The 26,356-nt window shown below is 27.7% G+C and overlaps 1 protein-coding gene, 18 non-coding genes and 1 pseudogene across 19 annotated transcripts in view; all 20 read left to right on the forward strand.

The window, feature by feature from the left end:
- Positions 1 to 22,963, forward strand: part of LOC119687321 (serine/threonine-protein phosphatase PP2A) — a 43,501-nt gene extending 20,538 nt beyond the window's left edge. Inside the window, exons 2-4 of the mRNA XM_038101599.1 lie at positions 15,057 to 15,620; positions 15,690 to 15,880; positions 22,734 to 22,963. Coding sequence (XP_037957527.1) covers positions 15,057 to 15,620; positions 15,690 to 15,880; positions 22,734 to 22,806 — 828 coding nt within the window. The 3' untranslated portion in view covers positions 22,807 to 22,963. The remainder of the gene's footprint in view (positions 1 to 15,056; positions 15,621 to 15,689; positions 15,881 to 22,733) is intronic.
- Positions 18,069 to 18,202, forward strand: LOC119662846. The gene has a single exon (XR_005250941.1). It is a non-coding gene; the product is annotated as a small nucleolar RNA psi18S-1377 (small nucleolar RNA).
- LOC119662799 lies at positions 18,299 to 18,421 on the forward strand (annotated as a pseudogene).
- LOC119662843 lies at positions 18,526 to 18,659 on the forward strand. Its single transcript, XR_005250938.1, has one exon. It is a non-coding gene; the product is annotated as a small nucleolar RNA psi18S-1377 (small nucleolar RNA).
- Positions 18,750 to 18,883, forward strand: LOC119662844. Its single transcript, XR_005250939.1, has one exon. It is a non-coding gene; the product is annotated as a small nucleolar RNA psi18S-1377 (small nucleolar RNA).
- Positions 18,981 to 19,114, forward strand: LOC119662838. Its single transcript, XR_005250933.1, has one exon. It is a non-coding gene; the product is annotated as a small nucleolar RNA psi18S-1377 (small nucleolar RNA).
- On the forward strand, positions 19,205 to 19,338 carry LOC119662832. Its single transcript, XR_005250927.1, has one exon. It is a non-coding gene; the product is annotated as a small nucleolar RNA psi18S-1377 (small nucleolar RNA).
- On the forward strand, positions 19,432 to 19,565 carry LOC119662847. The gene has a single exon (XR_005250942.1). It is a non-coding gene; the product is annotated as a small nucleolar RNA psi18S-1377 (small nucleolar RNA).
- Positions 19,663 to 19,796, forward strand: LOC119662837. Its single transcript, XR_005250932.1, has one exon. It is a non-coding gene; the product is annotated as a small nucleolar RNA psi18S-1377 (small nucleolar RNA).
- On the forward strand, positions 19,887 to 20,020 carry LOC119662836. The gene has a single exon (XR_005250931.1). It is a non-coding gene; the product is annotated as a small nucleolar RNA psi18S-1377 (small nucleolar RNA).
- On the forward strand, positions 20,111 to 20,244 carry LOC119662840. Its single transcript, XR_005250935.1, has one exon. It is a non-coding gene; the product is annotated as a small nucleolar RNA psi18S-1377 (small nucleolar RNA).
- LOC119662849 lies at positions 20,342 to 20,475 on the forward strand. The gene has a single exon (XR_005250944.1). It is a non-coding gene; the product is annotated as a small nucleolar RNA psi18S-1377 (small nucleolar RNA).
- On the forward strand, positions 20,569 to 20,702 carry LOC119662833. The gene has a single exon (XR_005250928.1). It is a non-coding gene; the product is annotated as a small nucleolar RNA psi18S-1377 (small nucleolar RNA).
- Positions 20,796 to 20,929, forward strand: LOC119662848. Its single transcript, XR_005250943.1, has one exon. It is a non-coding gene; the product is annotated as a small nucleolar RNA psi18S-1377 (small nucleolar RNA).
- LOC119662839 lies at positions 21,027 to 21,160 on the forward strand. Its single transcript, XR_005250934.1, has one exon. It is a non-coding gene; the product is annotated as a small nucleolar RNA psi18S-1377 (small nucleolar RNA).
- On the forward strand, positions 21,251 to 21,384 carry LOC119662835. Its single transcript, XR_005250930.1, has one exon. It is a non-coding gene; the product is annotated as a small nucleolar RNA psi18S-1377 (small nucleolar RNA).
- Positions 21,478 to 21,611, forward strand: LOC119662841. Its single transcript, XR_005250936.1, has one exon. It is a non-coding gene; the product is annotated as a small nucleolar RNA psi18S-1377 (small nucleolar RNA).
- LOC119662851 lies at positions 21,709 to 21,842 on the forward strand. The gene has a single exon (XR_005250945.1). It is a non-coding gene; the product is annotated as a small nucleolar RNA psi18S-1377 (small nucleolar RNA).
- On the forward strand, positions 21,953 to 22,086 carry LOC119662842. The gene has a single exon (XR_005250937.1). It is a non-coding gene; the product is annotated as a small nucleolar RNA psi18S-1377 (small nucleolar RNA).
- LOC119662798 lies at positions 22,180 to 22,313 on the forward strand. Its single transcript, XR_005250904.1, has one exon. It is a non-coding gene; the product is annotated as a small nucleolar RNA psi18S-1377 (small nucleolar RNA).
- Positions 22,964 to 26,356: the final 3,393 nt, after the last annotated feature.

A 26,356-nucleotide genomic window follows, 5' to 3' on the forward strand; every position in this document is an offset into this window, starting at 1 on the left:
AACAAATTAAGAATTCTTCTTAAGATTTACTTTTGACTTTGTTCACAAAACTTTAAGGGGCTTTTTTAAATAATAGTGAAATTGATACAATAGGACTCATGTGACTTCTTAATAATAAAAACAATTTCGATTTAAAAACTTTTCCACTATTATCCTCTTACTATTCGAGGGTAGATTTGTTATCAGTAAATTAACATTAAATTATCACCATAAAAATATATCTAGTTTTACACTTGTATTTGCAATCTATAAAAGGTAATATAAAGGGTAAAAAATGATATAATGCTATCCTGTTCTTATGCTTATATTTCAAAACGCAAAACTATAGTGTAAGCTACTTTGGTACTATTATCTAAAAGGTATAAAGTAAGTGGGTTTGCGTGTTTACTTAGTTCTTGAAGATATCTTCTACCATAGGATCTATCTTTGTGTATGTTTTCATTACTCTTAAAACATTTTTAATTTAAAATTATAAGAAATCACTCAGAAACAGATGATGTCAACACTCTTAAATTTAAAAAGCAGTTGGTTTATATAACAATTAGTGGTAAAAGATATAAAATATCAAAAATTAAAAATTTAAAGTAATATAAAAATATAAATTTATTCTAGGTTTTTTCCTAGAATAAATTATTCAGATATAAGTATAGTGATGAAGTTTTATACGACGATGCACCCACCTATTTGTATAAATATTATGTTAATCATAAATTCAGTACTTTTATTATTATTAGTTTTAATTATTTTTAATATGATTTGTTTAGAGTTTTTTTAAACACAATGAATTGAAGTACCAAATTATACAAAATATACCAAAACTGCTCCTATGAACAGTGTTTGATTATGCCGGGTAGAAGGTTATATCGGTTTTTAAAATTTTATAAAATAAATTTAAATATTTTTTAAAGATATTTAAACATACATTCATTTTATAAATGTCTATATGTTTTAATTATATTATATTTTTTTTTAAATTTACTTTAACATCCCTACCACACAACGAAAATACTTTTTTATTGCTTATGAAAAAAAAACTGGATTCGATGTAGTAACTTATAAAATAAGAACCCTTTAACTTGTAGGTCGTTTTGGTAGGTTATGAAATAATAAATTTATTTTTCCAATATGATCAAACATAGGAAGAAGAGTTTGATGAACAAAAATATAAAACATGAAAGAAACTAAAACAGATGAAGTCATTCACAAAAATCGATAAAATAAATACACTTAAAAAATAATGAAATATTGATATAAAATATATTTATATATACAAAATATCATATAAATATATTAAACATATAGGCAATATAATTTCAATGTTTTGTTAAAATTCCGTGCTTTTTAATGATGAGTATTATATATTGAATAGTCATCATAGTTGAATAATAAATTAATAGTAAAATGGATCTTATTTTAAAAAACTTATTTTATATATTTAAGTTAGTACTCAAAATATTGGAAAAACAATAAGACATATAATCATATTTTCCTGAACACTTAAGGTAGCACTTATGAAATAAGTATACTCAATATAATAAATTGTTGAAAAATGATAGAAATTACACTTTTTTTTCAAATCTGATTATTTAGTTATTGTACTTTTATACAGATACTTTATAGCAATAGATGGTATAATTAACCGCTAACTATTATCCAATTTTTACTTATAGATAAAATATATTTTTATGAAACTAATATGAAGTTATTTTTATAATTTCAAATTTTCTCTATGTTTTTACATTCATTAGTCATTTATGAATTTCATTTTAACTATCGATGATTCTTTTGTTTTAACATATAATAAACCAAAAATAATTAAATATCTAAAAAAACTAAATTAATAAAAAATTTTTCCTATTGCATTAACCAACAGTGCTGAGTCACTCAATATCTTTAAAGTTGATTGTTTTCTTTGAAATATTTAATTTGATACTATTATTATAACAAAACTTATGGTTTTATTATTATTATTTTTTTTTTATTATAATTTAAATCTTTTAGCTAATTCTGGATTAAAGTGTTGATAATTTTTTTTAGTATAATTTGAAAATTTTTTGAGGTCTGTTATGATATTAATATCTGTTAAATGAATTTAATATTTTTTATATAAAATTTATATTTTGAATTAGTTATTTTTTAACCGATTCGGCTTTTAACCAGAATCTTTAGAATACTGGGACCATTAGATTTACAAATCCTGAACCTAAGAATAATCTTAAACCTTAAGAGTAAATTAACTAGTTTTTGAACAGAACCAATGGTTCAAAATTTCGAAACACGAAACAAGTCACTTCAAGAATGTATATGATTCACAGGCTAGATGATATATTCGATGTTACTATATTAGGTAATAGAAAAACTAATGACTAGTTTGTTTATTATTAAGTATATCAGTCGTTTTAGACTAGTGATTGCAATGCTTCCCTTAACTACTACTGTTGAAGTTGTGGTTCGTGGATTAAGAGAAAAATATAATTTATATATTGTCACTGACTTGTATTCGATAAAAGGTTTCTATATGTTCTATATTTTTTGTGGTTTCTAGAGAATATTGTTTTAAATTCTGATAGTCGGCATTAAAGATTTTTAACTATATAAGATTAACTATATTATATTAGATTTTAACTATATTATATTAGATTTTAACTATATTAGATCGGCATACTATATGCAGCATATTATAAGTTTCATAATTAAAATTATTTAATAGAGAGGTTTTTCGAACAGTAGTAAACTACAACAACAAAAATTCATTTTAATTAATGGAATTTTTGGCTGACCATACAGCTGTCTCCAGTATTGCCAAATACCCATTATTAGTGGTCTTGGAAATAATTTTTGTATTTAATTATTCATAAATAATTTTTTGAGACTGCAACTACCAAGAATCGAACTCGTGTTCTGCTTAATTTTTTTTTTAATTATTATTTAATGTAATTATGAATCTTATATCTGAATAAATTTTTTAACATCTCTTATTTAGATATTAGATATATTTTTTGGAATCTTATTTTAATACAATTCTTCAATGTTTATAAACATATTAAATTATTAAAAATATTTTATTTTAACATTTTTTGGTTTGATTTTCTAATTAAATTTATAGTATTTTTTACACTTACACTTAACATTTATACCAATTATCAATGCTAATCCATTGATTAACATTGATACAAACATGCTTTAGGAAAATTTCCCTATACTATCTATATATATACAATATATAATAATCCACATTGTACTGTACGTAACGAAACGAAACGAAAATTTGCTTCTATAGGCAATTCCTTCTTCCGACCTTTACACTCGCACACATATTTGTCGTCTATTTGTCTCACACATACATTTATACACAAATTTTCTTAACAGCACCCAGCGGGACTTTCAGCGCTGAAGGAATCGATTCCCTCAGCGCTGAATGGTAATGCCTAGCGCTGATTATTCAAATGAAACTCCTAATTACTTTAACACGTGCATGTCATTGCGGGCAAGCGCTGAATCGTTCGATTACCTTTTCAAATTTGTAATGCAACATTTCAGCGCTGACATGCTCGCTTACCTTTTCGAATTTGTAATGCAACATATCAGCGCTGATATGTTCGCTTAAATTTTCAATTTTACCTATGCTATTGATTTTTAAATAAAATACTATAAATTTTTTTGGATAAATTATATTTTATATTTATGTTTTATACAATTAAAATATTAATATTTACATAAAAAAATATAACATACTTATATAGATGAATATTTTTCTGGAAATTGTTACTAACACCTTGAAGAGATTTCCAGACTCGACTCGATCACTTGTTCCGGCTTACAGATGACTTGAGTACAGATGACTTAAAGCATCTGTAAATACAAAAGTATGTTATTGTATACGCTAAAGTTAATTATGTACAATATACCATACCAAAAAGTGCTGCTGTCACATTCTCTAATGCTCTTAAGAACTTCTTGCCTTGGGTACCATTCTCCAAAATTCCAGGAAATTTTTCGCGTAATTGATTGTTTTTTAATAACGCGTCTCATTGATGCAGTCTATAAATAACGTAATAGATGAAAAGAAATGTATGAATTAGTAAAATTGTTACATGTGAATATATTAATAAGTTGAAATTGAAAGTAAGAAACATATATAATTTAACTTACAACTACTTCAACGGCAGTGATTTCTTCATTAAATTGAATTAAATCCTCCTCAGTTTGAATTGTAAAATTTTCCAATTGAAACAGCTGACTACATTTTACCCCTTGCTTTAGAATGACTGCATTCGCAGCACATTGTTCAATTAATCGTTCTTGACGCAGTAGCATCTACATAATACAAAACAAAAATTTCAATTATCATTTTTAATATATTTACTTAATTTTGCATATACTTACAGTGAGTTTATGATAAATTCACAAATTATATTTTATTTATATTTTTAGATTTTATTTTGTTCACTGCACGCACTTCACTGAAATCAAAAGCAGACTAAATGTATACAATGTAGGCAAAACAAGAAATTCTTAATACTCCTTTGCTTTTCTTCTTTATTCTTTTATAATTTCAACCCCGAAATTGCATATGTCGAACGCAAATGTCGAAAACAAAGAAAAATAAAAACGAAGAGCTATTACCTCCTCGCTTACTTTTTCAGCGCTGGCATAATGGTGCCGCTGGGCAGTTCCCCCTTTTCTTTATTTATTACTATTATTATTTTTTATTAATTTTTCTTAACCTTTTTTTGTTGTTCAGTAAGTAGTTTACTTTGGGTTCGGCTAATCGCAAGGTCATCTACGTTTGTTTTTTTTTTTTACATCTTTATTGTATGTTTGTACATACTTTTTTTTGTGCGTGTTAGTTAATTTTTTTCAAATTCGTTTTTATTTCGTTTCGACGGTAATTTCTTTCTTACTTTTTGTTGTTGCTATTTGCAGTTGTATTTTTTACCATTTTGTTTTTTGTGTTTTGTGTTTTATTTTAATTTTTGTTTTACACATTTTTTGTTTGCGTTTTTTTCGGTATTTTTTTTTTTTTGTGTTTGTAAGACGACTTTTTCATGTTATATTATTTATCGTATTGTTGTATATTGTACTTAACATTAACATTTTACTTGTATTTTTGCGGTTATTATATAAAAAAAAACTATTTACTCTCTTTGGATGCATGTTTTGCGCTTGACCGCTAACGTCAGCGGCCGCCAACAATCGTCATTCATTTTTCTGGTGTTTTGATTGTCACGTGAATTATTCATTATAATCTTTAAAGAAAAAAACCGGAGAGGTCAGAGCTGCTAGTTAGTAAGCTTGCTTGTTGTGGGTGGGGTGTTTTGTTGGCAGATATTTAACGGCTCGTGTTAGGATGCATTTGTTAAAATGCACAAATAAAATGACTTTTGTTGAACGTAACTGGCATTTTTTGCTTTAACTAACAAATAAATTGAAAAATTAAGAATTTTAAATTGCAATTGCAATTATTCGGATGCAGCAGTACAAAACTATAAAATTTATTAGATAATGTAAAAATTTATAATGGGCGCGCTATGTGTGTTCAATTGACGCAGCAAGAGTGTCAAAAAATATATTCAAAAATTATTAATAAATAGTTTTTAAAATTTTATTTTTAAATTTATTATATTTATACTCTAATTTCATCCTAATATATATTATTAAAGCTATAGTCCCAGTGTTTCGCTGCCAGTACCATGTGTATTACCATATTATTAGGTTTTTTTTTTGTAACATAAACACCAATTCTACGGATTAAATCACCCCCTCTTCGGAGAGACTTTTTCCCCTCCGGTACCACTATCGCATTACTTCGGGGAGAGGTAACTTTTATATTAATATTTTAAAACATTCTCATTTAATTTATTATCTGCGCACCTAGATCTCTATTTATTAGCCTGGTTTCTGTTTCTTTCTACTGTTTTATTTTTTTGCTGTCAGGACCTTATTCGCATATGATTCTATCATATGTCAGTTCTCTAGGTTAACACTCATCTTTTCAAAACTATACTTTACGATTTTTTTGGTCCAGATTTGTATCTCTTCTCTTAACGTGAGCCACTTATTACAGAAAAAAATATGTGATCTACGTCGTCACAATCTACGCCGCTATATACACATCCGGATATATTCACCTTCTGGGTACTTGAGTGAGTAGTAAGTTATGTCTCCTGATTTCTGTGATAATATGATAAATTTCTGTGAAATGATAATATTAGGTATCAGTGTAGCTGCCCATCTTACTTGCATGCTATAGTACGATCTTTCTTGCCACATTGGATGGTTTGATTTTGATATTTATTCTGTTCCTATTTGTTAGATATAATAGTCGTACATTTTCTTGTTATATATTTTTCAACGTTCATTAGCTTGTACATCAATTGGAGTTACATCTCCTAGTATTGCTATTATTAATATATAATATTAAAATAAAATAATTTTTATGATGGTGCCAAAGTAGTCTTTCCAGCTGTTCACAGTATTATAATTTTATTTCCCTGATTTTAATTCGTAGAATATAAATATATCAATACAAAATGCATATGTGTATATAATTCTTTTAAAATTTATTAAGACAATTGTTGATATAAGTGAATATATATTGTCTGAGTCAATGCTGACCTAATAACATTCAATGAAATGACTAAAATTCCTGGTACTCTGTAAGAATAAATGTGCTCTAGAGCCCTAAAATTGATGTTGGCACACTACAAACATTTTAACCTATTATTTTTAGCTACAAAAATCGAAGAAAACCATTAATTATAGATTAAATTAATTGCTAATTCTTCTAATAGAACTGTAAACAGACGTAGCTTGTCAGAGCATTGACTGGGCTAAACTATTTAATTAATTTATAGACATTTCTTTACAAAAGTTTGCTTAATAATAATATGTCTGTCAATTTTTTTTATCTAAATACGTATAGTCAATCTGTCTATCTCTTTAGCAATTTAACAATTCAAAACAAACTATATGCAACTTATTTTATATATGTTCGAACTATACAAACAAAAGCATTTTTTTCAACTACTTTCACCAACAAACACAAATCTGGTAACAATACTTTGGTTTTGTGGGGTTTATAAACGCTTTGTTGGTTAAAATATGTTGATGGCCCGAACTTGATGACATGAGCTTCCGTATTACTTTGCCAATTAATTTTAAAATATTTTTACTTCTTTGCATTCACAATTTTATAAGTTTGCAGTACAACGAGAGTGTAATTATTTATCAACTAATTACGCTTCCATGCCGGTTTCTACCAAATTAAAATGGGTGGATTTATTTATCATTAATAATTGCGAATAAATGTTTTATTCATAAAAAGAAATAATTAAAATTAAATTGTTTTTGACAAAATTCATTTTGTATATAATTAATAATATAATATTATTTAAAGAAAGTTTAGATAGGTATATTATGTTCATGGATTATTATGAGGTACTTACTATCTATAGCAATAACATCTATATTTACTGAATATAACAAAATGAGTATAGTTAGTAAATCGGAGATGCAAGTTCATTATAGACAAAACAAGAGTAGTAGTATTTTGTCAACTTCTAAATATATATATATGAATCCTGATCAAATTCAAATGATTGAAAAACACCTATATTTAATTTAAATGTTATTTGAAACAGAATGGTTACAGGCTCCTCGGGGAGGTATGCAGATCTGAGGTCAATTATTACTTAGTCTGATGAAGTGATAAAAAATAATCCAGCCAAGGCGTAAAGAGGGGTTTTGAAAATACCTTGAGTTAAGAAAGAGTAAAAGTGCTCAAGTGGCCTGACTCAAATAGTTTCAACATAATAAAGAAACAGAAAAAATTCATAGAAAATTCAAAACAATTACAAGTTATTATCAATAAGTTTTTGCGATACGATGTATTGTTCCAAGAAAATATTTAATATGTTATATGAGATAAATATATAATCAACTAGTGTAACGTTCGAAATAGCAGGATGAAAATGGTTATGGTTCCGTCACATACTTTGGAAACTTAAAAATAATAAAATCACTAGTCTAAGAATTCCTTGACCGATTGTTGTTTTGAGTTGACTTTAGTAGTAACGAAGTTAGAACGAGAAATATGGTTAGTCTTTTGCTTAAGGGGGAAATATATAACTTTTTTCATCACTCTTTTTTAAGTTATTAGTATTTTCAATAGTCGCAGAAAAAGGAGTAGCGACTGCTTATACGATTTTAAATTCCCAATATGTACCCCAATTGCAGTTCTACCCTTCATGATGTAATATATCTTTTTTTTCCTGCTCCAACACACATACACAAACATAAGTCCAATCGATCTTCGAAGCCATCCCATAAAACTGATTAGATAGATGTCTTCGTTTAGACTTTGTGTTTGACTTCAATTTAAATCTTATCAATCTTAAATCGTATCAATAACAATCCTTTCTTCTCTCACATAATCCTTACCCATCCATATCATAGATGGATGATCATGTTTTGAAATGAAGAACTCAAATTCAGGTTGTAGTTTCTATAGATAGTAACATTATCTAAAAGAAACCACAGCAATAATTATCGGATCAGTGAAAGCTGAATATCTGAATATCTGTCAGTGAAGCCAATAATTTCATACTCTTTCATAATCTAATAATTTGATAATCTCATACAGAGCAGCTCTGTTTTTTCTAGCAAATATAGACTCGTTGTAGAGGTTTCCTCCCTCCTATTTCTTTCGCTTTTGTGGAACACTATAACTTTTTTTTTTTTGAAATTGAAAATATATCTTTCGATTGTTAAGTTGCGTTGTTGTGTGTATGTAGAGTGCATAGCTGCAATATGAGCATTTTTTTTTTGGTTTATGTAGATTTTTGCATACACGCATACATATGTAGATGTACATTATTTTACTTTTGTCTGGCGCTTTTTTTTTATGTGTCTATTGGCCTTTTGTATTTGTTAGTTTGCTAAAAATTTATTGGCTCAGCGTTTATATTTTATCAGCAGCATTACTAGTCGTTCACCATACTTTTTTCAACATTGTTTTTATTTAGTTATACATAAATATTACAAACATATGTACTATTACTTATAAATAAATGTAGACACATATTAAACTATAAAAATTTCTATTTTGTATTTCACATTCGAATAAGCTAAATATGACGATACGAAATGAAATCTATTGCCAAACGAGATTATTCTGTCTTTCAGTTCGGTTCTCTGGTATTGTGAGTAGTTCACAAATTTTGGCAAATTTTCAAAATCACGATTTTTTTTCTATTTTCTATTTTCTGTATTTAAATTGAATTTATTTTCATTTAGTAAAATTATGTTGTGGTAGCACGCAATGCTTACTTATTCGTGTATCTACAAACTTATTTATTATTGCCATTATTATTCTGATTTTCTTGTATTTTTCTTAACCTATTTAAAATGTTAAACTAACTTCGAGAAATTGCCATGCGTGTCTCTGGCAATACTTCTTGCCAAATCGAAACTTCACATTTCTGCTTTATAAATAATTAATGAAGTTTCTGCCTTTTTTCTATTTTATTTTTTTAAATCAAAAGAATGGAAGATATTAAATGCTTGAGCTAATAGTTTTAACTGTCAAAAAAAAAAACTGTTAAATACAAATAAAAGACACGACACTAGAGGTAGATAAAGTTTTGTAGAAAAAGTTTTAGTTAGGCCTAAGTTTTTATATATACTTTTTTTCTCTTGCTTTCTTCGAAATAAAAATAAAGAGATAAACAAAATTGATTTTCAATAATTACTTAATTTCTTATTTTGGGATTTTACAAATCTTATAATTAAAGAATATATTTGTTTTTCTTTTTAAATTTTTTTTTTAATATTACTATCAAAGATATTTAATTATATTCTTAATAAATGAAGTTTGGAAGTTTGAGTCATCTTAAATCATCATTTAAGATAAATCATTATCATTTAAGATAACCTGTTAATGATAATTTCAATACATTTCATACAATATCAATACAATAATGTACAATAGTTCCAAGGCAGCGAGTCTTTTCATTTCCAAATTTGTGTGGTGCAGCACTTTAGATATATGGATATATGTATTATGTGCTCCTTCCAAGTCAGCTTTTGGTCTAATAGCATGCCCAGGTATTTGGCTTTCTGGCAGATTGATATAATAAAATTTTGAAGCGTAAAGTTTCTTAGTTGATTTGCGAATTTTGGTGATGTTAGCAAGCACTGGCAATTTTTTATGATTCCTGATGCTGTTAGGTAGCATTTTTATTCCCTTTATGCTCATGTTGTTTTTTTCAATAGTTTTGTTACAATTTCTTGCACTATTGTTGATAGATCGTATTAGGTCTAAAGAATGGATTAGATGTGCACTTCTGTAATAAAAAAATCTGTGTTAATTTTGTTTTTTAACAGGCTAATTGTTCAGTAGTATATTATTTATATTTATTATTTATGATGAATATGTAATGCAATATATTTATTATTATTGAACTAATAAATTTTTTATATTTTCACACTTTTATATATTAATAATTTTTAATTATTTGCTAATTGTATATGTATATACAATGTTTTTATATACTTATAGTAATATATGTAGGTTCGTGAATAAATAATATAATTTTAATATTTATAAAAGAATTATAAATATAAATGCTGATGTCTGTCCGTCCATTTACATGCTCCATAGACTTCAAACAATAACTAAATCTTGATTAAATATTTTCTTGTAGTTATAACATTTTTTTTTATATTTTTTTAATAAAAAACTAAATGTTGTGAGCTTATTTTAATTAAAAAACAAACAAAAAAATTTACAACCACAATTACAAGACTGCTTAAGATTTCCTACTATTACACAACCAACTGCTCGAAGTCCATAATTTATATCCTATGCTTTCAATGCATTTGAAATGCAATTTTTTAAATATTTTTTGTTTTTGTTTTTGTTTTTGTTTATTTCTTGTATTTAATTCACGTGACTTAAAATAAAGTTTAGTTTTTATGCAATAAAAAAAAAATAAACAAAATCTATTAAACAACGTCTGCTTATGGAAGTCATTGAACTTATCAGGAAAACGGAAACATTGAATTGGTTTATGCTATGTAGGCAAATCACTTTGCATGCATGCTTATACTTATAGATAAAGATACAAATGTATCTTTTTGTGTTTTGTTGTTATTTAATATTCTAAAGCACCGATAGTTACTTAACTTGTCAAAGTACAGTTTACTTATCTGCCCTGCCGTTCATTAATATAAATTTTTCTCTGACATAGGTGTAGAGAGAGTATTAGGTACATACATAAAAGACATTAATTAATTGTATAATAAAATTATATGCAATTTAAAATAATTTCCTCTTTTTTATGAATAGAAATTTTTTTTAATTTTAATTTCGAAATTCTCAACTTCACTGTTTTTCATACTTAGTTTATATTATATATGGTTTGCAGAAACAAAAAAATTTACTTATTTAAAAAATCTAAAAATGATGTAATAATTTTTTAACATAATTTATTGAATTTATATCACCGATACTTAAAAGTTTTTCTGACTTCTTACTGGGTGCAAAATTATTAATAACTAATCTCAGCTTAAAATTCTTTGGTTTAATATATTAAAAAAAAAACAAAAAAGCCTAAGAGATAGATAACTAATATAGAAATTAAGTGAGTATTGAATATAAAAGAGAACTCGTCACAAAAAAAAATTTAATTCCAAATTCCAAAACATTGTTATTAATTATTAAAATTTATTGTTAACGGCGCCTTAAGAATTACCACTTTGCGTAGAGCGGTGTTTCCCAAAACTTTTTTACATAACGTCTCACTTAAGACTTTCAAAAAGTCCTATGTCCCCGCTTTTGTTTGTATTTTTAAGTTAATAAATCTTGAATTATACATTGTGACCGAAAGGTTTTCGGAGGTTCTCATTTAAAATTCGCGCGCTGTATATTTTTCGATATTTTAAGTTATGTAGTTTGGCAGCACTGTCCTTAATTACTATGCCAAAAATGAGCGCGATCTGTCGGACAGTTCGTTTACGGCAGCTGTTGAAACCAGTTCACCTCAGTAGTGCGTTGCGAAAAAAACAATGGAAAAAAATATTGAACAAAGAGTTTGCATCAAATTTTGTTTTTCGAACGAAATTTCGTGTGCAGAATCGTTGCGAATGCTACAAAAGGCTTATGGGGAATCAGTTTTATCGAAAACTCAAGTTTATGAGTGGTACAAAGCCTTTCAGGACTGTCGTACGACCGTCGAAGACATGCCGCGTTCTGGACGACCTTCGACCTCTACCACCGACGAAAACATTGAAAAGGCAAAGGAAATCGTGTTCAAAAATCCTCATGTGAGTGTTAGAGAGATAGCACGAGAGCTAGGCATCGGTCGTGAGATGGCTCGTTTGATTTTGGTGGACAATTTGTGTATGCGACGTGTCAACGCCCGGCTTGTTCCGATTCACCTCAATTTGTTCAACATTATCAACGATTTTAAGGCCAAACATTCAATAAATACCATCGAACAGCCACCGTATTCACCTGATCTTGCACCGTGTGACTTTTTCCTGTTTCCCAACCTCAAATTACCACTCAGAGGAACGCGTTTTGAATCCATAGAAGACGTAAAACAGAATTCGCAGAGGGAACTCAAAGCCATACCGGAAAGCGCCTATAAAAAATGTTTTTATGATTGGAAGAAACGTTGGCATTTGTGTATCGCTTCTAATGGAGCATATTTTGAAGGAGATAAAATAAATATTGATGAAGATTAAGAATTTTGCGTTTTATTTATTTATGACCGGAAACTTTTCGGTCACAATGTATACTGGTTTAAGCAAACATTTTTGTTTTTGACGATTTTTTTTAGTCCTCTTTTTAAAAACTCCCATCAAACGACAGGGTAGCATATAATAATCGGAACTGCTTATATCAATACATGTTATCACTTTCGCTCCACAGTCAACAATAACAATTTTTGTACGTCACATACGTATAGATTAACACTAATATAAAGGAAAGTTAAAAAAAGTCTATTAATAACGCCCATTCTGGTTGTTGCACGTCTGTCTTCTTATCAAACAACGACCCTTGATGAGAAATGTTAACTGATTATGATATTGTATCTTAGTAAAGTTCGGAGAAATATTGCTCTTTCATAGCGAAATTTTGCATCTGCGTATGTACCAGAAATCTTCTTAAAAGTTTTTATCGGTTGATATTATAGTCCACAATAGAATAGAATAGAATACGTAAAAATAAAATAAAAATCAAAAATTAAAAAAATTAAAAGTAAAGTAGTATATTAGAATAATTAAAAGTATTTATATATTTTTTTTTAATTATCGGTATTATCTCATTTATCAAAATAATCAAATTTATTTTCCTCTGATTTATACACCCGTCCAAAAATACTTAGTACCCCTTTTCTGCCATATTTACGGTTGTGAGATTCCCTGGATCTATTTATTTAGATCCTATTTAATGGATCTCATTAACACTCTTATTCGGTAGTATTCCTAGTATTGCATGATTTAAGACCAGTGTTTACAATTTGGGAAATAAGAAATTGATAAAAATTATTGGTATAGGCTGCACTTAATTTTCGTTGTTTGTCACATTTACGGTTGTGAGATATATTAAATCTCTCAAAATCAGTATTTCTCAACCCAATGTGTTTAGCAAATACGGTCGGTATTAATACCTTTTTGAAAAATAATGTCATTAAAGACGTTAATACAATATTTTCTAGTATTAAACAGTGCACATGAGCAGCGGTGCCATCGCTAATACAGTTCTATGCATTTTCTATCGTAAATTCGATAGAGTTGTGAGATATCGCGTAATATTCATTTAAAATAATAAATCACTACTTGTGTTGTTTTTTTTCTTCTGTTTGATCGTATCAAAAGATAATAAACAATAACACATTTTTACAATCAAAACAACAAATACTTTTAGAAAATCATTTACTTAAAGTAGTTGTTATATACAACTGCCAGAATTACACATTTATCTCAACAGACTTTATTAATTTTTTTTATTATTTTTTTATTATAAAATGAGTTATTCCACAATTATTTTTACATAGCAACCAATTAACACTTAGAAAATATTCTCCCTCCTTAGATTGTGTCCATTTATCTTTATTTTTAAATGTGCGATTTTAGTATTTACTTTAGTAAATGTTTAAATACTGCAACTTCACCTTTTTTACTGCACATTCCAAGAATTATTTATTTATATTGTGGTTATTATCTATTATTTGGACTATATGTAAACCATATTATAAATCATTACATGGAAATGCTTTTGTAAACAGACTTTTTAAGAACTATTTGGTCACATATATACTAAGTCTTTCTTAAACTTTGTTTAATAGTTTTGTTTATATATTGTCTAATAATCAATTTGATTGTAATATGTGTAGTAAACCAATGTAACTCTTCGAAAACAGCGTCCCATAAAACTGTTTGGTTGTAGATATTTTAACTCTTTATAATAATTTTGATCAACAGTTTTAAATGTTCTCTAAATATCGATTATTATTCTCATTACCATGTACAAATTTTTTTTAACTGCTATATTATATGGTAATGGTAATGTATTATGGGTTAGGCTTAGGCTTTTATGTACTGCGATTAGCTTGATCTATTGTGCACCAACGGCTATATATATAATGTATGTCAAAAGTATACTATATACTATAACTATAATGAGCATATTTTTACATGACAACTATTATTCTCTAAATGTCATTAGTAAACGATCGATTGCTCTTAATATATCAAATGAAAGCTTTAACTACATTTTATATTGCATTGTTAATTTGCACAACTCCAGCAAAAACTTAATTACTTTAACTGCAAGACAACAATCGCAACTTGATCTGAATTTTCATAATTAATTTTGTTAAATACTTTCACCATTTCAACTATTTATATACTTCCGACGGTTAATTATTAATATTACTTAATGTTTTATACCTACTTTTAAAAAAAAAATTAATTTAAAATTGATAAAAAAGCACATATAATAATCATTTTAATTAATATTTTATTATTTCCTTTATTATTTACAGGCTAAGGAAATTCTTTCGAAAGAATCCAATGTTCAAGAAGTGAAATGTCCTGTTACAGTATGTGGCGATGTACACGGACAGTTCCATGATTTAATGGAACTATTTCGGATAGGCGGCAAATCTCCTGACACTAATTACTTATTCATGGGTGATTATGTTGATCGTGGTTACTACTCTGTAGAAACTGTAACCTTATTAGTTGCGCTTAAAGTAAGGTACCGTGAAAGAATTACTATTTTACGTGGTAATCATGAATCGCGACAAATTACTCAAGTATATGGCTTCTACGATGAATGCCTTCGCAAATATGGGAATGCAAACGTTTGGAAATACTTTACCGATCTTTTTGATTACTTGCCACTGACGGCATTAGTCGACGGACAAATTTTCTGTTTGCATGGCGGTTTAAGTCCATCTATTGATAGCTTGGATCATATTCGTGCGTTGGATCGATTACAAGAGGTGCCACATGAGGGTCCTATGTGTGACTTGCTTTGGTCTGATCCAGATGATAGAGGCGGCTGGGGTATCTCACCACGTGGTGCTGGTTATACTTTCGGTCAAGTAAGTAAATTTATTAAAAAAATTCAAGTTCTTTATTTTTAAATTGAAATTTTTTATTTTGTATTATAGGATATATCGGAAACCTTCAATAACACAAATGGCTTGACATTGGTATCACGTGCCCATCAACTGGTTATGGAAGGTTATAATTGGTGTCACGATCGAAATGTTGTCACAATTTTTTCAGCGCCAAATTATTGTTATCGTTGTGGTAACCAGGCAGCTCTTATGGAATTAGATGATTCACTAAAGTTTTCATTGTAAGTACAAGCGTTATTTTAATAGTGCATAAAGTATCCCTTTACATATTTTTTGTTTTGTTTCAATGAGAGTATTAGAGCCGTATATTAACTAATCTAAAGCATACATGAGTGCTTTTTTTTTTTAATTGTTTATTGTTCAAGTTTATACTTTATAACTTAATTGATATGTACAATCATTATTGACGTTTTTAATGATATATAATTAATTTATTTTCAATTTTTATAATTCAAAATGGCCTTCCTCTTATATATAATTTTTTGTGTCTGCTTAATTTTTTGCTAACACATTTTTACTGATTATTTTTGATCTACATATATCTCCTGATATCAAATTTATCTTATCTTTAAATAGCACAATTACGTGATAAGCGAAATACTACTACTCGCCTTTACTTATTTCTATGCGTTTTCATAGTTTTTTATTTAATTTAATTTTTTTTTTCCTTTTGTCTGATATAAATTTTTATAAATTTAATCAAAATGGAAATTTTGCTGATATCGTATTGCATTGCTTACGAATGTATTCTTATCATGAGAGCCTTAAATTTGTAAATAGCTTTTTTTTATATTTAAATATTTTCTAATTGCGATAAAAATTGTTTTTGTTTTTATTATATGTACCCATTTTGTTACTAAAAATATTTATATATATATATATATATATATATTGCATTTCAAAATATTTACTGTCATTCTCTGATGTATTAGGCAAAATAATTTTCTTAGCATGAATTATATACATAATTATACACACATTTGGTATATGTTTTTCAACAACAATTTATCTGTATACATTAACTAAAAATAATTATACAAACGCTATAAAAAAAATATTTTGTGTCAGTCAGTCAGTATGTCTACGATTTTTACTTTAGAGAGAAACAATAACAGTAACTACATTGTGACCGAAAAGCTTCCGGAAATTTTAAATAAAACGCAAAATTCTTAATCTTCATCAATATTTATTTTATCTCCTTCAAAATATGCTCCATTAGAAGCGATACACAAATGCCAACGTTTCTTCCAATCATCAAAACATTTTTTATAGGCGCTTTCCGGTATGGCTTTGAGTTCCCTCTGCGAATTCTGTTTTACGTCTTCTATGGATTCAAAACGCGTTCCTCTGAGTGGTAATTTGAGGTTGGGAAACAGGAAAAAGTCACACGGTGCAAGATCAGGTGAATACGGTGGCTGTTCGATGGTATTTATTGAATGTTTGGCCTTAAAATCGTTGATAATGTTGAACAAATTGAGGTGAATCGGAACAAGCCGGGCGTTGACACGTCGCATACACAAATTGTCCACCAAAATCAAACGAGCCATCTCACGACCGATGCCTAGCTCTCGTGCTATCTCTCTAACACTCACATGAGGATTTTTGAACACGATTTCCTTTGCCTTTTCAATGTTTTCGTCGGTGGTAGAGGTCGAAGGTCGTCCAGAACGCGGCATGTCTTCGACGGTCGTACGACAGTCCTGAAAGGCTTTGTACCACTCATAAACTTGAGTTTTCGATAAAACTGATTCCCCATAAGCCTTTTGTAGCATTCGCAACGATTCTGCACACGAAATTTCGTTCGAAAAACAAAATTTGATGCAAACTCTTTGTTCAATATTTTTTTCCATTGTTTTTTTCGCAACGCACTACTGAGGTGAACTGGTTTCAACAGCTGCCGTAAACGAACTGTCTGACAGATCGCGCTCATTTTTGGCATAGTAATTAAGGACAGTGCTGCCAAACTACATAAACTTAAAATATCGAAAAATATACAGCGCGCGAATTTTAAATGAGAACCTCCGAAAACTTTTCGGTCACAATGTAAATCATTTCATATTTACACTCATAAAGTACGTAATTTTTATTTCTGCATGTTTTCGGCTATCTCATGTCTACACTACATTATACCAAAGACTTAAGTAATAAAATTTCAATACTCTTAAATAAATTTTTTAACACTGTTATAGATATTATTATATTCAAGCGATAAAATTTTAGTCATGTCTTACTATAATTACCCCTCTGTTCTATAAGTCAAAACGAGAACACTACGCCGGAAGTTTTTGACCCTATTGGTATTCAATATTTTTGTATAATTATGTTTTTTTTACAATTTTATATATATATTTCGATATATTAATTTTATTAATAGTTTTATTATATATTGTAATAATATTAAAATTATATTTGTCCTTGTGTTATTTGCTGATTGAAACTTAAAAATCAGTGATTGTCAAAAAGGACGTACATTAAATCCAATATTTCGTTATTGCTAATATGTCCAAACATCATTTTAGCATTTCCATATATTGGTAACACATCATTATGCTCTTTTACTAGATGATAATAATACTCCACTCAAATTTTGGACGTATCCTTTTCGTAGCTATAAGATATTAAGAATTAAAAATTAATATTTGTCCTTGTGTTATTTGCTGATTGAAACTTAAAAATCAGTGATTGTCAAAAAGGACGTATATTAAAACCAATAATTCGTTGTTGCTAATATGTCCAAACAGCATTTTAGCATTTCCATATATTGATAACATATTATAATACGCTTTCACTTGATGATAATACACCAGTCAAATTTTGGACATACTCTTTTCGTAGTTGTGGGATATTAAGAACTAGTAACTTATATTTGTCCTTGTGTTATTTGCTGATTGAAACTTAAAAATCAGTGATTGTCAAAAAGGACGTATATTAAAACCAATAATTCGTTGTTGCTAATATGTCCAAACAGCATTTTAGCATTTCCATATATTGGTAACATATAATACGCCTCCACTTGATGATAATACTCCAGTCAAATTTTGGACATAACCTTTTCGTAGTTCTGGGATATTAAGAATTAGTAATTAATATTTGTCCTTGTGTTATTTGCTGATTGAAACTTTAAAATCAGTGATTGTCAAAAAGGACGTATATTAAAGCCAATACTTCGTTGTTGCTAATAAGTCCAAACAGCATTTTAGCATTTCCATATATTGGTAACATATCATAATACGCTTTCACTAGATGATAATAATAACTACAGTCAAATTTTGGAAATAACGTTTTCGTAGTTCTGGGATATTAAAATTTAATAATTAATCTTTGTCCTTGTGTTATTTGCTGATTGAAACTTAAAAGTCAGTGATTGTCAAAAAGGACATATATTAAAACCAATAATTCGTTGTTGCTAATATGTACAAACAGCATTTTAGCATTTCCATATATTGGTAACATATAATACGCTTCCACTTGATGATAATACTCCAGTCAAATTTTGGACATATCCTTTTCGTAGTTGTGGGTTATTAAGAATTAGTAATTAATATTTGTCCTTGTGTTATTCGCTGATTGAAACTTAAAGATCAGTGATTGTCAAAAAGGACGTATATTAAAACCAATAATTCGTTGTTGCTAATGTGTTCAAACAGCATTTTAGCATTTCCATATATTGGTAACATATCATAATACGCTTCCACTAGATGATAATACTCCAGTCAAATTTTGGACATAACCTTTTCGTAGTTGTGGGATATTAAGTATTTGTAATTAATATTTGTCCTTGTGTTATTTGCTGATTGAAACTCAAAAATCAGTGATTGTCAAAAAGGACGTATATTAAAACTAATACTTCGTTGTTGCTAATATGTCCAAACAGCATTTTAGCATTTCCATATATTGGTAACATATCATAATACGCTTTCACTAGATGATAATAATAACTACAGTCAAATTTTGGAAATAACGTTTTCGTAGTTCTGGGATATTAAAATTTAATAATTAATCTTTGTCCTTGTGTTATTTGCTGATTGAAACTTAAAAGTCAGTGATTGTCAAAAAGGACGTATATTAAAACCAATAATTCGTTGTTGCTAATATGTCCAAACAGCATTTTAGCATTTCCATATATTGGTAACATATAATACGCTTCCACTTGATGATAATACTCCAGTCAAATTTTGGACATACTCTTTTCGTAGTTGTGGGATATTAAGAATTAGTAATTAATATTTGTCCTTGTGTTATTCGCTGATTGAAACTTAAAAATCAGTGATTGTCAAAAAGGACGTATATTAAAACCAATAATTCGTTGTTGCTAATATGTCCAAACAGCATTTTAGCATTTCCATATATTGGTAACATATAATACGCCTCCACTAGATGATAATACTCCAGTCAAATTTTGGACATAACCTTTTCGTAGTTCTGGGATATTAAGAATTAGTAATTAATATTTGTCCTTGTGTTATTTGCTGATTGAAACTTTAAAATCAGTGATTGTCAAAAAGGACGTATATTAAAGCCAATACTTCGTTGTTGCTAATATGTCCAAACAGCATTTTAGCATTTCCATATATTGGTAACATATCATAATACGCTTTCACTAGATGATAATAATAACTACAGTCAAATTTTGGAAATAAAATTTTCGTAGTTGTGTGATATTAAGAATTAGTAATTAATCTTTGTCCTTGTGTTATTTGCTGATTGATACTCAAAAATCAGTGATTGTCAGAAAGGACGTATATTAAAGCCAATACTTCGTTGTTGCTAATATGTCCAAACAGCATTTTAGCATTTCCATATATTGGTAACATATCATAATACGCTTCCACTAGATGATAATACTCCAGTCAAATTTTGGACATATCCTTTTCGTAGTTGTGGGTTATTAAGAATTAGTAATTAATATTTGTCCTTGTGTTATTCGCTGATTGAAACTTAAAGATCAGTGATTGTCAAAAAGGACGTATATTAAAACCAATAATTCGTTGTTGCTAATGTGTTCAAACAGCATTTTAGCATTTCCATATATTGGTAACATATCATAATACGCTTCCACTAGATGATAATACTCCAGTCAAATTTTGGACATAACCTTTTCGTAGTTGTGGGATATTAAGTATTTGTAATTAATATTTGTCCTTGTGTTATTTGCTGATTGAAACTCAAAAATCAGTGATTGTCAAAAAGGACGTATATTAAAACTAATACTTCGTTGTTGCTAATATGTCCAAACAGCATTTTAGCATTTCCATATATTGGTAACATATCATAATACGCTTTCACTAGATGATAATAATAACTACAGTCAAATTTTGGAAATAACGTTTTCGTAGTTCTGGGATATTAAAATTTAATAATTAATCTTTGTCCTTGTGTTATTTGCTGATTGAAACTTAAAAGTCAGTGATTGTCAAAAAGGACATATATTAAAACCAATAATTCGTTGTTGCTAATATGTACAAACAGCATTTTAGCATTTCCATATATTGGTAACATATAATACGCTTCCACTTGATGATAATACTCCAGTCAAATTTTGGACATATCCTTTTCGTAGTTGTGGGTTATTAAGAATTAGTAATTAATATTTGTCCTTGTGTTATTCGCTGATTGAAACTTAAAGATCAGTGATTGTCAAAAAGGACGTATATTAAAACCAATAATTCGTTGTTGCTAATGTGTTCAAACAGCATTTTAGCATTTCCATATATTGGTAACATATCATAATACGCTTCCACTAGATGATAATACTCCAGTCAAATTTTGGACATACCCTTTTCGTAGTTGTGGGATATTAAGAATTAGTAATTAATATTTGTCCTTGTGTTATTTGCTGATTGAAACTTTAAAATCAGTGATTGTCAAAAAGGACGTATATTAAAGCCAATACTTCGTTGTTGCTAATATGTCCAAACAGCATTTTAGCATTTCCATATATTGGTAACATATCATAATACGCTTTCACTAGATGATAATAATAACTACAGTCAAATTTTGGAAATAAAATTTTCGTAGTTGTGTGATATTAAGAATTAGTAATTAATCTTTGTCCTTGTGTTATTTGCTGATTGATACTCAAAAATCAGTGATTGTCAGAAAGGACGTATATTAAAGCCAATACTTCGTTGTTGCTAATATGTCCAAACAGCATTTTAGCATTTCCATATATTGGTAACATATCATAATACGCTTTCACTAGATGGTAATAATAACTCTGGTCAAAGTTTGGACATACTCTTTTCGTACTCTTTCTTTTCTTTTGTGGGATATTAAGTATTAGTAATAAATATTTGTCCTTGTGTTATTTGCTGATTGAAATTTTAAAATCAGTGATTGTCAAAAAGGACGTATATTAAAACCAATAATTCGTTGTTGCTAATATGTCCAAACAGCATTTTAGCATTTCCATATATTGGTAACATATCATAATACGCTTTCACTTGATGATAACACTCCAGTCAAATTTTGGACATACTCTTTTCGTAGTTGTGGGATATAAAGAACTAGTAACTAATATTTGTCCTTGTGTTATTTGCTGATTGAAACTTAAAAATCAGTGATTGTCAAAAAGGACGTATATTAAAACCAATATTTCGTAGTTGCTAATATGTCCAAACAGCATTTTAGCATTTCCATATATTGGTAACATATCATAATAATCTTCATCGCTCTGCAGAAAAATAAAATTTCTTAATTCTTTTGAATTGACTCATTAATTCACCGTAATCATTTACTGTATCGTAATTTCCGTGATTAAATATTAGAACATCGCATAAATCGTTGTGGATTAAAATCATTTCCAACTATATTATTTTTATTCGGTCATTCGATATTAAAAATCAAGCATAAACCACAGCTATACAATAAATAAGTTAACTGAATATATTTATTTATTTATTTTTTTACTAGGAACTTTATTTTTATTTTTATTTATTATTTTTTATTTTTATTTTTATTTATTATTTTTTATTTTTATTTTTTTTATTTAATTGCTAGTTTTAATCACTTCTATTTTAATTATTTTATTTATAAATAGTTATATTAAATATCTGTTGTTTTTTTTCATTTCAGCCTACAATTTGACCCAGCACCCCGACGTGGCGAACCACACGTTACACGAAGAACACCGGATTATTTCCTATAAGCAAAATTGGAGCATATTTATATTCAGATTATTAAATTCAAAAGTATCAGTTACACAAAATTAACATAAAAATAATAACAAACGATAAGAAACAAGAAAAAAAACATTTTTTAATTTATATTTCGTATAAAGATCACAAAATGATAATATTTTAAATTCAATAAAAAATGTTCTCATGTTTTTTTGCGTTAATTTTGTTTTAAATATCGAACAGAACAAGCTAAGGAAATAGAATTAAAAAGTAATTATATAATTTAAATTTAATCGAAAGTATGAACCAACAAAATCATAAAACAAACTCGATTTAAGCAAAATAAAATTAAAATAATATATAATTTTAATAATTTAAATAAATAAATAAATTTCAATATTTGAGAAATGAAACTATATAAAAAATAAAATATTAAATTTAAAAACAAGGACGAATGCGATCCTTATTACAGTTGCATCAATAAATAATTATATAATTATAAAAAACAAATCTTTAAATGAAAATAAAAATAAATAAATAAACAAAAATATTGACTTCTTTTATCAAAACTTTGCAAAACTAAAAACGCTGCGATCAACCGTACTTTTAGATCGTTTTTTAGCTCATTCATATGGAAAAACATTAATAATAATGTTAAAAAATTGGAAGAAAAAGAAGGAGTACATAACTAAAACATATTCCAGGCATACCAATAGCATAATAACAACAATTTCAGTAGTTTAGTAAAAGTAATATATATAAAAAAAATCAATTTAAAGTACACATTTACATAATGAATTCATACAAACATGCACCCCAATTCTATACACACGACACATACAATACATTATTTAGTAAATTATATTAAAAGTTGCTAACATTAAAACAAAACAAAAAAACAATAATAAATTATGTGGAAAAAAATTAAGCATATAATAATAATAATAATAATAATTTAAGTTAAATATAATTGAAGAAATAAATAAAAATATTTAGAAAACCTAAACAATTGATTGTAATTATTTTTAAAAGAACTTATTAACAACGACGAAATATATTTACACAGAGAGAGAGAGAGATAGAAAGGAAGAAGGAATATGCTAAATATTCTACTCAAAATGTTTTAGAATTTATTCAATTGAACAATAAAAATCCAAACCTAAACAAATTGTCATATTTTAAATCCATTCGATTTAGACAGTTTTAAAAAGTCGATTCTACACACAAAAAGAAATGACCACGACCTCATCATGTGTATGTCCTGATGTCCAAAAAGTATTGGAGAGGTTAAGTTGAAAAAATATTCTAGAAATTCTTGGACAAAAAATGTAAATAAAGAAATAGTATTGAAATTAAACAATTAAAAATAAAAATATAAATAATTATTTCAATTATTCTACAGCTGGTTTATATGAGCAAGTGAATTTGTTAATAAAAAAACATTCACAGCAAATTAACAAAACTCCAGAAAAATGTGCGAACATAAAATTCGAGTACGGTGCACTGACTCTGAGCTTCCAATTTGGCAGGGCAGGATTTCGTTTCTTGGTATTTGCAGTCTCTAAAAAATATTTACGAATATTTAAATACAAGAACTATTTCCAATACCACTGATGATAGGTATTTGGCAATACTGGAAACAGCCAAAAATTAAATTAATATAAAAAGAATTTTTGTTATTGTAGTTCACTATTTTTCGAAAAACCTCTATATAAAGAAATTTTAATAAGCACATTCCATGAAAATATTGAGTTGTACTTATGCGATAAACATTTAAGTTAAGTAAACCTTAAGTGTTTAGATTGGATTGTAAGATTTACGCTTAAGGCAATATAACGCAAGCGATCATATGATTATAGATTACCACGTTACTTGTTGCTCTCAATGTAATTTGAAAAATTGAAAGCACTAATATTATGTATGTTTTTTTTACTATATATTAATACGTATAAATGCGTATAGGTATATAGATTACCCTTTAAATGCCCTTTAATTACCTTTTAATAATTTTAATAATAGTTCAGCTGAATTTTTTTAATAAAACTAGAATAGAGGAATGCGAAAAGCTAGAGGTAGCACAACCTTCTTTAAATATAGCTTCAACTTTACATAGTATGTTCAAATACATTATAGAGATATATATTACTACAAATAAACAATAAATAAGTAAACATTTACTTACACTTACAATTAAATTACAATTACTTACAATTAAATACGTACACTTGCTTTACAAGCAAGTGTACTTATTTAATTATTTTACAATAACAAAATAAATTCTGTAAAGAATAAAAAGAAAAACTTACTTTTCTACAGTGAACATGATATTTATATATATTTATACTTGCGCATATACTCACTCATACATTAAAACAGTAATAAGAAAAGATATAATATTAGGCTTTGATCTTAGCCATAAAGGCCGAGAAATGATCTGTTGATGCTTTCTACCGATTGCAAAAAAAAACTATAGCATTTGGATTGAAATAGAGAATAGATAAAAGCAGAAGAAAAATATATGTGAATTTTTTTTAATAAATTATATATTAAGATCAATTTATCTCGAACAATAGGTACTGCTAGGCACCGAATAATTCTTAAGTATAAACTTACATAACTTGCTGTTTTAAGGAAAAATAATGATAGAATGATTATCATAACTCAAATATCAGTCCCTTAATACATCATGTAAATGTTGAAATAGTAAAGCATTACCCGATTTTATTTTGCAGAGAAGATTTTAAAGACATTATTAAGTTTTATAGATTTAGGTGGCATTTCAACAACGGCTTTTTATTTTCTAATACATGATTTCTAAAACGAAATCTGTTTATTAGTGAACTAAACTTAGCTGTAGAAAATCAACATCATAAGTGGGATGTTGGTATATTCTCCACATCCGAGAATTGAGAGTATATGGTAGACATTTTCCGATGTCTCGACAAACTGCAGCACACCCAATTTGTATTCTAAGAATTATCCGATAAGAAGTTATCAAAAGGAATAGTTCCTTGTCTGTCCGTGCATATTGCTGGTGTCAGATTCATTTAGGATATATTATGGCTTAGATAAAAATTTTTTTGAATATAGCGAATATATATACGTATTCATATAGGATATGGCTCAGATAAAAATTTTTTGAATATAGAGAATATATATATTTATAAGTATCATACATACACTAAGCATATGCACAACAGAACATATTTTTTTGTATATATATTCTACAGAACGTATAAAAGGTGTATAGTAAAAGCTTATGTAGATAAAATAGAAAAAGCTAAAATAATTGGTATCAAGCAAGTTTTTAACCATCTTTACCACTATAATTTTGCTGAGATTTGATCAATATTTATCATTGTTAACGAACATGATCACATCTTTGAAATGATTGTGCTCTTATTAATAGCTGTAGTAATGTTAGTTGATTCCTTATAATCCTCACTGCAGAAATTGTGGAAACCCGCAAGAAAAAGAAACCATAATACATTTTCTTTGTGAATACCCGGCTCTGGCGTCCAGAAGATAGTTTTTAAAAAGATACTTCTTTGGCAGTTATCAGACTGTTCATCGGTGAAG

This window comes from Teleopsis dalmanni, chromosome X (genome assembly GCF_002237135.1).
Source record: "Teleopsis dalmanni isolate 2A chromosome X, ASM223713v2, whole genome shotgun sequence".
NCBI lineage: Eukaryota > Metazoa > Arthropoda > Insecta > Diptera > Diopsidae > Teleopsis > Teleopsis dalmanni.